At 42.8% G+C, this 12,249-nt stretch overlaps 1 protein-coding gene and 1 pseudogene across 1 annotated transcript in view; both read right to left on the minus strand.

Annotated features, from left to right (window-relative positions):
* Positions 1–9,308, minus strand: part of PPT1 (palmitoyl-protein thioesterase 1) — a 23,503-nt gene extending 14,195 nt beyond the window's left edge. Inside the window, exons 1-5 of the mRNA XM_077751963.1 lie at positions 9,245–9,308; positions 5,121–5,230; positions 4,781–4,908; positions 4,152–4,222; positions 3,450–3,552 (exon numbers count right to left, since the gene is read on the minus strand). Of these exons, the coding sequence (XP_077608089.1) occupies positions 3,450–3,552; positions 4,152–4,222; positions 4,781–4,908; positions 5,121–5,230; positions 9,245–9,248 (416 nt within the window). The 5' untranslated portion in view covers positions 9,249–9,308. The remainder of the gene's footprint in view (positions 1–3,449; positions 3,553–4,151; positions 4,223–4,780; positions 4,909–5,120; positions 5,231–9,244) is intronic.
* A 2,532-nt stretch (positions 9,309–11,840) lies between these two features.
* LOC144221672 (U6 spliceosomal RNA) lies at positions 11,841–11,940 on the minus strand (annotated as a pseudogene).
* Between the last annotated feature and the right edge of the window lie 309 nt (positions 11,941–12,249).

Genomic DNA, 12,249 nt, shown 5'->3' on the forward strand with positions numbered 1-12,249 from the left:
TGAGCACTGGGTGTTATATGGAAACCAACTTGACAATAAACTATAATAAAAAATATTTTTAATAAAATAAAAAAAAAAACCTGAGTCTTTCCCAACAGCTGCCTGGAAAGAGGGTCATTCTTCTTTTTTCTTCCATGTCTGAAGAGGTCTTTATTTTCCCTTCACATCTGGGTGCTACTTGAAGGTTTGGCATAGAATTGAAGGATGGAAATCACTTTCTCTTAGAACACAAAGGTATTGGGTGGCACAGTTGGTTAAGCATCTGACTCCTAATCTCGGCTCAGATCATGATCTCACAGTTTGTGAGTTCGAGCCCCGCATCAGGCTCTGTGCAGATGCCGTAGAGCCTGCTTGGGATTCTGTCTCTGCCCCTCCTCTGCTTGTGTTCACTCCCTCTCTCTCTCTAAATAAATAAATAAATAAATAAACAAACTTTAAATATTAAAAGAAAAAAAAGAACACAAAAGTACTGGGGCACCTGGGTGGCTCAGTCGGTTAAACATCTGACTTTAGCTCAGGTTATGATCTCACAGATTGTGAGTTTGAGCCCCGCACTGGGCTCTGTGCTGACAGCTCAGAGCCTGCTTGGGATTCTTTCTCCCCCTTTCTCTGCCCCTCCCCACCGCCTCAAAATAAATAAATACATGAATGAATGAATGAATGAATGAATGAATGAATGAATAAATAAATAAGCGCTCAAAGGTACCGCACCACCTTCTAGCTAGCAGTGCTAGGAGTGGCGGTCAGTAGGACGGATTCTGTGGGCAGCCTCCCTGGGGTCTACTCTTTATCCTGGGGCTCTGAAATTTCACAGGAGTGTACCTCAATGTGAGTCTTTTTTCATGCCTTGCCCTAACCACTTAGTGAGCCTTTTCTATCTGGAAAATCACGTCCTGTCGACCTAAGAAATTTTCTCGTATTGCTTCTTTGATAATTCCAATCCACCCTTTTCCTCTGGGCGATTTTCAGAACTCCTATTAGTCAGATACTGGACTTCCAAACAGCTAAATTTCTTTCGTCAGTTTTTTTTAACCTCTGAGTTTTCGTTCTAATTTCTAGGAGATTTCCTCAAGTTTATATTTCCATATTGCTCACACATTTTTGTGGTGGTTGTTGTCTTAATTTTTAATTCCCAGGAGCTCTCTTTTACTCTCTGCTTGGTGGTTTTATTCACATTCTTTTCTGGTGCCCTGGATTATAACTGTTTACCTCCAAAGATAATAATTATAGGCTTTTTGTTTTTTTTAAGGTTTTCTTTGGCTCCTTGAACTGCCATCATTTCCTTCTAAGTTGCTTTTTATACTTTTTGTTGGTTTTGGTCTGTCTCTCACATTAGAAGCTTTCCTCAGATGTCGGACTGGGGGTCCGGACTCATGGTTTATACCGAAGCGAGACACCACAAAGCTGGCTGGAGGCTCCTCATGTGAGAACAGACCTTAACTCCCGCTGGCTTCACCTCAGGGGAGTCAAGAGGAATCCCGAGGTCTTGGAGGATCCCAAAACATCAGCCTGCAGATCTTTTCTCTGGGGCCAGTCAGGTTTTCCAGAGACAGGTCTGCCAAACATCAGCCTCGCAGCTCATAAGCCTAGTTGCTACCATTCTGGGAGCTGAGTGGGAGGGAAGCGGGAAGGCGTGGGTTTGCCACGTAGTGTCGCACCACCATCCTGTGCCTGTTGTCTCAGAGGCTGGTACTTCTCTAGGTAAATTGCTCCAGAGAATAAATTTTGCTTTTTTTGTCACAATGGGGGAGGAGCAATTAGCTGGATGTGCACTTACAGGAACCGGCAGTTTGATCATTCCTTATATAGGAAAATTTTTCCCCAACGAAAAGTCCTGTTTTTAGCCCCAGGCACTTATCTCTACCTTCCAAAGGATCTTATGCGTCTAATTCCTGACCCTTTCTGGAGCTCTAAAAAGTGAATCTGCTCCCTTTTTGTCACGCATCCTTCTATAGGGATAGAAGGTCTCAGCTTTTTCTGCTGAAACAATTATCACTCATTCATCTGCTTTCTGTCTTTCAAAAACGTGTTGACATCTTTTATTGTCTCCTCTCTCCTGTTCTATCTGCCCTAATGGGTTTATTACTTTTCATTCTTTTGCTACCAGTTGATCATTATTCCAGCATAAGGAGGAAGTGAAGACAAACACATCAATCTACCACTTTTAACCAGTTACGTGTGACTGTCTCCCTGAATAGTCCAAGCAGAATTAGGGGTAAAACTTAGCAGAGGTTTGAGATGCCTAAAGGGCCCGGGGTGGAGACACAGAAGTATCTTAGTTTCAGGGCACCTGACTGGCTCAGTCGGTGGACCATGTGACTCTTGATCTCAGGGTCATGAGTTAGAGCCCCACGTGGGGTGTACTTAAAAAAAATAAGATCTTAAAAAAAAAAAGTATCTTAGTTTCCTTCACTGACCATCAGGTGGCACTACTGACCCAACACAGCCCTGTGGCTAAGCATGTAGCCAAAGGGTAGGAAGGGAAGAGAGCTAGTGGTATGTTGTTTCCAGATGTGAGTCACTGGCAAGGCTGAACCTTGGAAAACGGCTTCAAGGAAGGGTTGCATTGAAGAACTGGTATTAGACAAGAATGATTTGCTTTGAAAACCTGTAGGATAGCTACCAGAGCCATACTAGTCGATGCCAAATCTGTTACCATTTAGAATACTCCACACCGACTAAATCCAAGTCAAATCCCTGATCCCAGGAATGGAGCCCCAGGACCCATTTTAATTAATTTCCCAGGAGTTCTGATGTATAATTTAAGTTGGGAAACAACTGAAAAAAATACACTCCAAAAGTGATTCTGTACACTTTTAAATATCCAAACACATCTGAGTAGTTGGAAACACTGACGTAGGAGGCTCACCCCTTGCTGCGGACCACAAAAGAATCTGTCCTCCAAAATATATATGGTAATTCCTTGGGCTTGGTATGTTTTAAAGGCTCTTTTGTTTGTTAGTTTCTTAAAGCTGGAGATTTATTCTGTTGTTATATTCTTTCTATATTAAAAAGAATACACTAAAAAATACCCTGGGCAGCTCAGTCGGTTAAGCGCCTGACTCTTGATTTCAGCTCAGGTCATGTTCTCACGGTTCCTGAGTTTGATCCCCGTGTTGGGCTCTACACTGATGGTGCAGAGCCTGCTTGGGATTCTCTCTCTCTCTCTCTCTCTCTCTCTCTCTCTGCCCCAGTGCTTTCTCTCTCTCTTTCAAAATAAATACTCTAAACTTTATATATATTAAAAGGATACCCTTTCGTTTTAAAATTAATATTAAAGCAGTTTTAGCTCTACAATATAACTGAATAGAAAGCACAGAGATATTTATAAAAAGCCTCTCGTTTGAGCGTCACTGGCCACTGCTCCTGGAATGATCGTTAGCATGAAAGCCAGCATGATACTTCTGTGCAAGGACAGTTCTGTATCTTTTTCAGCCAACCTTACATACCGTTCTTGAACAGCTTTGTTGTAAGCCCCAGCATTCAGTGTTTTTCTGATGAAGTCACAGATGTGAGAGCTCTCCCCTGGGCACCGAGGGAGTCCATAAACACCTACAACAGCAGAAGCCACATGTCCATTCTTTCCAGAATTGTGTACTGAATACCTACTATGTACAAGGCACTTCGAGGAATAAAAGAGACCTGCGCTAGCCTCTCCTCTCGTAGTTATTCCTCAAGAAAATACGTATTGAGGGGTGCCAGGGTGGCTCAGTCGGTTAAGTGTCTGACTTCAGCTCAGGTCACGGTCTCACGGTTCGTGGGTTCCAGCCCCGCCTCAGGCTCTCTGCTGTCAGCGCAGAGCCCACTTTGGATCCTCTGTTCCCCTCTCTCTCTGCCCCTCCCCTGCCTGCTCTCTTCCTCTCTCTCTCAAAAATAAATAAACACTTAAAAAAGAAAATAATGTAGAGCATGCTTCCTCCTGACGCTCCCCACGTTGGGCTCTGTGCTGACAAGACAGAGCCTGCTTGGGATTCTCTCTCACCGTCTCTCTCTGTCCCTCCCCCACTCATGCACACGTGGGCTTGCGGGAGTGCATGCTCTCTCTCTCTCAAAATAAATAAACTTTTAAAGTAAAAAAAAATACATAAATAAAATCAAGTGGTCATGTGCATTAGAAAAGAGAAAAAAGGAGGCAAAGAGGCCAAGGTTACCTTGATGTTGTCCCCCAATGGAGATCAGATTGATCATGGGTGGTGACGGGCATCTCTGGGCCACAGCCCTCCTGCAGAAGACAAAGATTATCAGCTTCGACTGTCAGAGTGAAATGTATCATCAACAACCAACTTCCCAGATGAAGCGACTTCATTCTCTGTGATTCCCCAAAGCCAGGGAGGGTCCGGATTTCCCCCAGATGGCCGAACACAAATCCTTGTTCTTTCACAGAAAATAAATTAAGTTCCATAAAGCTTTTTACATGAAGACATCTTAGAATAGCTTTCCTTCCAAGGGAGACAAAGAGCTCAAAAGAATCAGAGGAATGGATCTATCTGAATAAAAGGAAAAAAAAAAAAAAACTGGAGCACCTGGGTGGCTCAGTCAGTTGGGTGTCCGACTTTGGCTCAGGTCATGATTTCACGGTTCGTGGGTTCGAGCTCCTCCTCGGGCTCTGTGCTGACAGCTAGCTCTGAGCCTGGAGTCTGTCTTCAGATTCTGTATCTCGCTCCCTCTCTGACCCTCCCCTGCTCATGCTGTCTCTTTCTCTCTCTCTCAAAAATAAATAAAACATTAAAAAAAGAATCAATCCCATGTAAGTGGTATGACATCATAGAACGGGACTTACAGAAATTGGCCTCCCTGGGAGAAGCCCATGGCGTTGTAGCCTTGCTGTAATTTAGGGTCCTTAGCAAGAATCTGACACACTGTTGTCACTTGGGAATTGACATTCAAGAAGAAGCTGTTCTCCACATCCTAGAAGAGAAGCCACAGAGAAAGGATGGGGATGAGAACCACCACTGGCATCTTCTCTAAGAAGGCAAATCTGTTTAGTTGGAATCCTCCCATAAGCCACTCAAGAGTTAAAGTACCATTGTGAGACTTGCTGCTAAAAATGCAAGACAAAGCGTTTTAATAGTACATTCTCTGAAATCAGTCAGCAAACCTTCAAAGGTGAAGGGCCTTACCTCCATCAGGGTCTTTCCAATCTCTAAAGACAAGACATAAATTCCAGGTATTTTCTTCTCAACCATTTTTTTAATAGCACCCATGCTTAAGGGATTACAGCAGCTGTCTCCTAGACAACAAACACAAGGGCAGATACTCATGAACCAAAATTAGAGTTTATAAATGTTTTCAAAAGTTTTAAGCTTCAAAGGGCATTATCAAGAATGTGAAATGTACAGAATGGGAGAAGATATTTGCAAAAAGGAAACAAAAAATAAAAAGGGTGAAAATATTTGCAAAACAGATATCTGATAAGGGTTTAATACCCAGGATATAGGAAGAACTCTTACAACCCAGGAAGTTAATCTAGTTTAAAATGGATAAAGGACTTGAACAGACATTTCCAAAGGAGATATACAGATGACCAACAAGTATATGAAAACATGTTCAACATCACTGGTCATTAAGGAGCTGCAAATCAAGGCGCCTGGGCAGCTTAGTCAGTTGAGCGTCTGGCTTTGGCTCAGGTCCGATGTTAGCTCAGGTCATGAGCTTGGGGCCCCACATCAGGCTCCCTGTTGTCTGCGCAGAGCTGGCTTCTGATCCTCTGTCTTCCTCTCTCTGCCCCTCCCTCTTTCTTTCTTTCTTTCTTTCTTTCTTTCTTTCTTTCTTTCTTTCTCTCTCTCTCTCTCAAAAATAAACGCTAAAAGAAATAATTAATTTAAAAAAGGAAATGCAAATCAAAACAATAAGGAGATACCACCTCATACCCACTAGGATGGCTTTAATAAAAAAAAAAAATTGGAAAGGAGCAAGCCAGGATGTGGAGAAATAGGAACCCTTGTACACTGCTGATGGAAATGCGATATGATGTAGCCACTGTGAAGTTTGGTGGTTCCTCAAAAAGTTAACCCTGACAATTACCATATGATGCAGCAATTTCACTTCTAGATAGCTACCCAAGAGAAATTAAAACATGTCCATGTACATCAATGTTTATAGCAGCCCTATTCATAATAGCTTAAAGGTGGAAGTGACCCAAATGTCCATCAATGGATGAATGGGTAAACAAACTGTGGTGTATACATACGGTGGAATATTACTCAGCCATAAAAAAAGAAATACTGACACCTCCTACTTGCATATGTACATATGTTAAAATGTGGATGAACCTAAATTCACATTATTCACATTAAATTCACGCTAAATTCACATTAATATAAGAGAAAAAAGCTAAACACAAAAGGTCACATAATGCTTGATTCCTTTTATATGCGATATATCTAGAACCAGCAAATCTATAAAGACAGAAAACAGATTGGACATTTCTAGGAAGTGGTGGGAGCAGGGAAGAGTGATTACTTAAGGGGTACAGTGTTTTCTGGGATGATGAAAAAAATTTGAAACTAGAGAGGAGCGCTGGTTAAACAATATTATGAATACACTAAGTGCCACTGAACTGCTTACTTTAGTATGGTTAATTGTATGTTATATGAATTTCACCTCAAAAAAAACACATTTTTTTGCTTGGCTCATGTTTTATCAAATAATAAAAACTTCAAAAACCCATACAATTGGGACACGAAATTCACAACTGAAAAGTAAGCAGAGGTACATATTACCCTGTCTTCTCATTTGGAATATTTGGGGTTAGTAGACTCAAAAGCACTTAGCAATCAAACTCAAGGACTAGGGAAGGAAAAGTAAAGCACCTAGGACACAAAATTTCGGAGGGCACTCACTCACAAGTTCATGCAAGTGCTGACCCTGAACTTCTACGAGCTAGAAAGTGAGTGCCTTCTTAACTTTTGCAATGTCGGGGCCTCCTTGCCTCATCCTCCTCCGAGCCCTGTTTTTTTTCCTATTTCTAAGAACCAAAACTAAGAACTAGAAGAAAAGTCACTGGCTGCTCAATTGGAGAAGTAGGCTGAGGTCGTTTTGCATTTTGAGTGTAATCATCCCATTTCTAACTTAAGGCACAGCTTAAGAATTCCTTTTTAAAGAAGGAAAAGCTAGAGCCTAAAGCATCTTCTATTTCTCTCATAATAACTTCTTTTAACTCCACTGCAGTAGCTCCGGAACCCAGCAGAGAGCTTTGAGTAAACTGTTTACATTTGCTGACTGTAATTCCTCTTCAAAGTTTTATCGTTTTTAAAAATTTCATTTATTATAATTCCTCTTAGTTTTATTTTTTAACGATTTCATTTATTTATTTTTATTTTTTTTACAGAGAGAGAAAAAGTAAGCAGGAGAGAGGGGCAGAGGGAGAGAGAGAGAGAGAGAGACAGAGACAGAGACTCTTAAGCAGGTTCCATGCGCAGCGCGGAGCCCAAGACAGGGCTTGATCTCACGACTGTGAGATCATAACCTGAGCCGAACTCACAAGTTGGATGTTCAACCAACTGAGCCGCCAGGCACCCCCAAAACTGCTTTTGTTAAGGTTATTAAGTGATCTTCAAATTGCTAAATCCAATAAGCAGTTCTCACTTGCCCTGTCGATAAAATTCCATACAGCTGATTACTTCCTTCCTCTTGAAACATTTTCACTAGACTTCCCGGACATTGCAGTCTTCTGACTCTTCTCCACCATCACTGTCTCCTTAGGTAGTTCCTCCTCATCTCTGCAACCTCCAAATGTTGGCAGTGCCTCAAGTGCCAATCTTTAGACCTCTTCTCTCTTCTGTGTACACTCGCTCCCATGGTCCTGCCCACTGTCATGGCTTTAAACGCCAGGCATACACTGAAGGCTCCCAACATAAATCTTCAACTTGTATTTCTGTCCTAGACTCCACACTCCAAACGACTCTACAACATCTGGATGTCTACAACGACTATACAAGCATCTCAAATCTATTAAGTCCAAAAGCAGAGTACTGATCTCCTTATCCCAAATTTGCTCCCAGTACAGATTTCCCCATTTGCGTAAAATGACAACTTCATCCTTCACCTTGTTCAGCCCTAAACCCGTGGAATCATCCGACTCCTTCCTTTCTTGCTCATCCCGAATCTAATCCGTTAACAAATCCCATGGGTTCCACCTTCAGAAGACAGCCAAACTTTGACCACTACCTCCCCTATTACTGTAGTGTTTCATGCCACTATCATCTCTCATTTAAATTGTTGCAAAGCTTCCTAACTTGTCTCCCTGCAAATGTCTGTAACCCCCTACAACCTATTCTTAATAAAGCAACTAGAGTGGTCCTTTAAAAATGTCAGTCATATTATGTCATTCATGTGCTCAAACCCATCAAGGGCTTTCCAACTCATTCTAGCCAACTCCCTTTGCAGGCCCCAGCATCCCCACCCCACCCCACCCCACGCCCCTATTTTCTCCTCCTTGCTCACTCAGCTCCAGCCCCACTGACCTGAATGTTGTTTCTCTAACATAACAAACACACTTCTGCCTCAGGGCCTTTGCACTTGCTGTTCCTTCTACCAGCTATCCACATGGAGTCCTTCCTCATCCACTTCAGGTCTTTGCACAGATGTCACTTTCTGGGAGAAACCTTTCCTGACCCTGCTTATAAAACTGCAAGCCTCCATTTCCCGTTTCTGTCCCACTCCCTGCTTTATTTCTCTCCATCGCATTTATCACCATTTTATTCAAAACCTATTCTATGTCTTACTTATTTCTTTATAGCCTGTCTCTCCCTTCTGGAAAGTAAGTTCCGAAAGGGCAAAGGCTTTGGTCTGTTTAGTTCACTGCCGTTATCTTCAGCATCAAATGGATGCTTAATAACTACGTGTGTGTGACATGTGAAAACGAACCATAGGGACCTAACAAATCTCTCTTCAGAGTGTGAATGAATAAAAGGATGGATGCCCTGGTCCTGCAGCCACAGCTCGGATTGCCCGACCAAGTGCCAGACGCTGCACCCCACCGCCACCGCCGCGGGGATTAAACAAGAACAGCACAAAACAGCCTAACGCGGCCACAGCTCTGTGTCGGAGCTCACCGGAAGCTACCCCTTCTCCTCTCCCCCTTTCCAACGCAGAGTAGCCCCCCAGATCCCAGGACGTCGGGCCAGCCGGGTGCCGTGCGCCCACGGTCCTCGCCCTCCACACGCACACTTGCAGATGCGAACCCAGGTTGGGAGAGGGAAGGCGTCGCCAAACCCTTCGGATTCTCTTCCCCCTCACTCACCCATTCCATGCCAGATCACCAGCGGCAGCGGCGCCGGCGGGTCGAGATGGCCCGGCGCGGGGGCGGGGNACCCGGCGCTTGCGGGGGCGGCCCGCGCGCTCCACCCCGCCCACCCCCATCAATCAAAATGAATGCCCCGGCTTGTTCAACGCCGTCTGCACAGCCGACCTTCTTCTAAGCGCTTTATCCCTGTTAGCACATTTAATCCTCCTAACCCTGAGTACGCTTCTCCCCATTTTACGGGTCTGGACACTGAGGCACCGAGAATTTGTGTCAGACGCAGGGTTCCCCGAGACAGCAACTTGGCGGGTCCACAGTTGTTACTCAGTTACTGAACCGTACTGCCTTTGGGAGAAAAATGCTTTGTGGAGGGAAGGAAGGGGGGATTCGGTTCTCTCCCGAGAAATGGAAGGCGAGGGATCGTTTCCAGCCAGGACTCATCATGGCGGGGTGTGGTATTTGGCCTGGATCTTGAAGGAAAAATAGGATTTCAACGGGCGAAGATGAAACGCAGGAAGACTGGAATAAACTAAAATACAGACGTGGAAAAGAATGGTGTGATTTTTTTAGAAATAGGGCCCCCAGACTGACAAGAACACGTGTTGGGTGTGTGAACCACTGCCGCTTGCTGGTTTTTCTCAGAGCTGGATGGTTTCAGGAGCCTTTCATTCATGTCTCCCTTTTCCATCCCCCCTTCTTCAATCCACTTTATGTACTATTGCCACATTCATTAGCTTAATCCCTGCTTAAAATATTTTTTCAGAGAATCACCGAAATAGTTATGAATAGAGAATTTGGTAAGTAAATTAAGATGTGTCGCCTACACAATGGAGTATTGTGAGGCGAGTTTTATAAAAGATACGGTAAATTGATATATAACTATGTGAAAAATGTTTCAATATATTGTAAAGGAGAAGCTGGTTGCATCCCCACCGGAAGCCCTGTTATCTGATGCTGTTGGGCCTGGTGGTTAGTTGGTAGTGAAAAAAGTCAATTAAAATGCAGAATCATAAAACAGTACACAGTTTTGTTTAAGAAAAGTAAGTTTGTGGTATATGAGAACCCACTCTGTTTTCTTTAAACTTAAGACTTAATAAATGTAAATTGCTTCATTAATCTTTTGAGATAGGCTCAGGCTTTTTCTGTGATTATGGGGCCCCTGGTGATAGGGCTTCTTAGAGTGATAGTACTTCTTGCTTTTCACAAGTCACTGTAATTTAAATGTTTCTTTAAAGTGGAGCAATGGGGGCTCCTGGTTGGCTCAGTCAGTTAAACGACCGACTTTGGCCCAGGTCATGATCTCACAGTTCGTGGGTTCGAGCCCCACGCCGGGCTCTGTGCTGACAGCCAGCTCAGAGCCTGGAGCCTGTTTCAGATTCTGTGTCTCCCTCTCTCTCTGACCCTCCGTGGTCACGCTGTCTCTCTCTCTCTCTCACAAATAAATAAAACATTAAAAAATTTTTAAAAATATAAAGTGGAGCAATAACTAAACGGCACTTGTGAAGCAATCTGAATGCAAAGTTCTCCTAGATGTGTGTAGTTCTTCCAAGCACAGAATTTTCATGTATACCTAATCTAACAAGTGTTTAGCAATTTGCTTTCAACAAGCCTTTCCAAAGCATTCAACTTAGTTTCCATAGAAACATCTTTTTTGACATTCATCTATCATAAATTTTCAAAAATCTAGTTAAAATAGCAAATCTTAGGGGCGCCTGGGTGGCTCAATCAGTTAAGCATTCAACTTTGGCTCAGGTCATGATCTCACCGTTTGTGAGTTCCAGCCCCACGTGAGGCTCTGTACTGACAGCTCAGAGCCTGGAGCCTGTTTCAGATTCTGTGACTCCCTCTCTCTCTGACCCTCCCCTGCTCACGCTCTCTCTCTCTCTCTCAGAAATAAATAAAACATTAAAAAAAATTTTTTTAAATAGCAAATTTTACTGATATAAGTAAATGGAATAAACCCAGCTGACATTTGGCAGTCAGGTAGCTCAACTGGCAGGAACAGAACTACCCAAAAACTCCCAAAGGTAGCTTCCTGTCCATGTTTACTATGCCGTGGGCATCTGTAAGAACATTTTAGAATCGGGAGAATAAGTTAAATAGAAACCAATAAAGTAACTATGTCATTTTGCAAAAAGTATATATGTGTGGTGATGATTGCGGTCTGTATTTACCAAAAATCACTGGATCGTACACATGAAATGGATGAATTTTATAGTATGTAAAATGCATCATAATAAAGCTGTCTTTTCTTTTTTTAAATTTTTTTTTTTATTTATTTCTAGGAGACAGAGAGAGACAGCGTGAGCAGGGGAGGGTCAGAGAGAGAGGGAGACAGAATCTGAAGCAGGGTCCAGGCTTTGAGCTGGCAGTCAGCACGGAGCCCGACGCGGGGCTTGAACCCACGAACCGCGAGATCATGACCTAATCGAAAGTCGGATGCTTAACCGACTAAGCCACCCAGGCGCCCCAATAAAGCTGTCTTTTAAAAAACATCTATGTATTCATGTATTTCTCGATTTTCATGGAATTTTTGATCTTCACTGAATGGCTAAAGTACTGACAAGAAAGCAGTTTTCACTATTCACTTTTTACTTTTTTCTTTAAACGCTTCATGAATTTCCTTGTCATTCTCGTGCAGGGGCATGCTAATCTCTGGATTGTGCCAATTTTAGTATATGAGCTGCTTTTTATACTTTTTACTTCTACTTTTTATACTTCTGTTTGGTTTGAATTCATACAGCAAAGCTAGATAACTTTAAAAAATTTATTTAATGGTTATGTATTTTGGGGAGAAAAACAGTGTGGGGGGGCAGAGAGGGGGAGATAGAATTTATTTATTTATTTTTTAAAATGTATTTATTTATTTTTTAAACTTACATCCAAGTTAGTTAGCATATAGTGCAACAATGATTTCAGGAGTAGATTCCTTAATGCCCCTTACCCAGTGAACCCATTCCCTTCCCCCCACAACCCCTCCAGCAACCCTCTGTTCTCTGTATTTG

Source organism: Crocuta crocuta, unplaced genomic scaffold (genome assembly GCF_008692635.1).
Source record: "Crocuta crocuta isolate KB4526 unplaced genomic scaffold, BGI_CrCroc_1.0 scaffold367, whole genome shotgun sequence".
Lineage (NCBI taxonomy): Eukaryota > Metazoa > Chordata > Mammalia > Carnivora > Hyaenidae > Crocuta > Crocuta crocuta.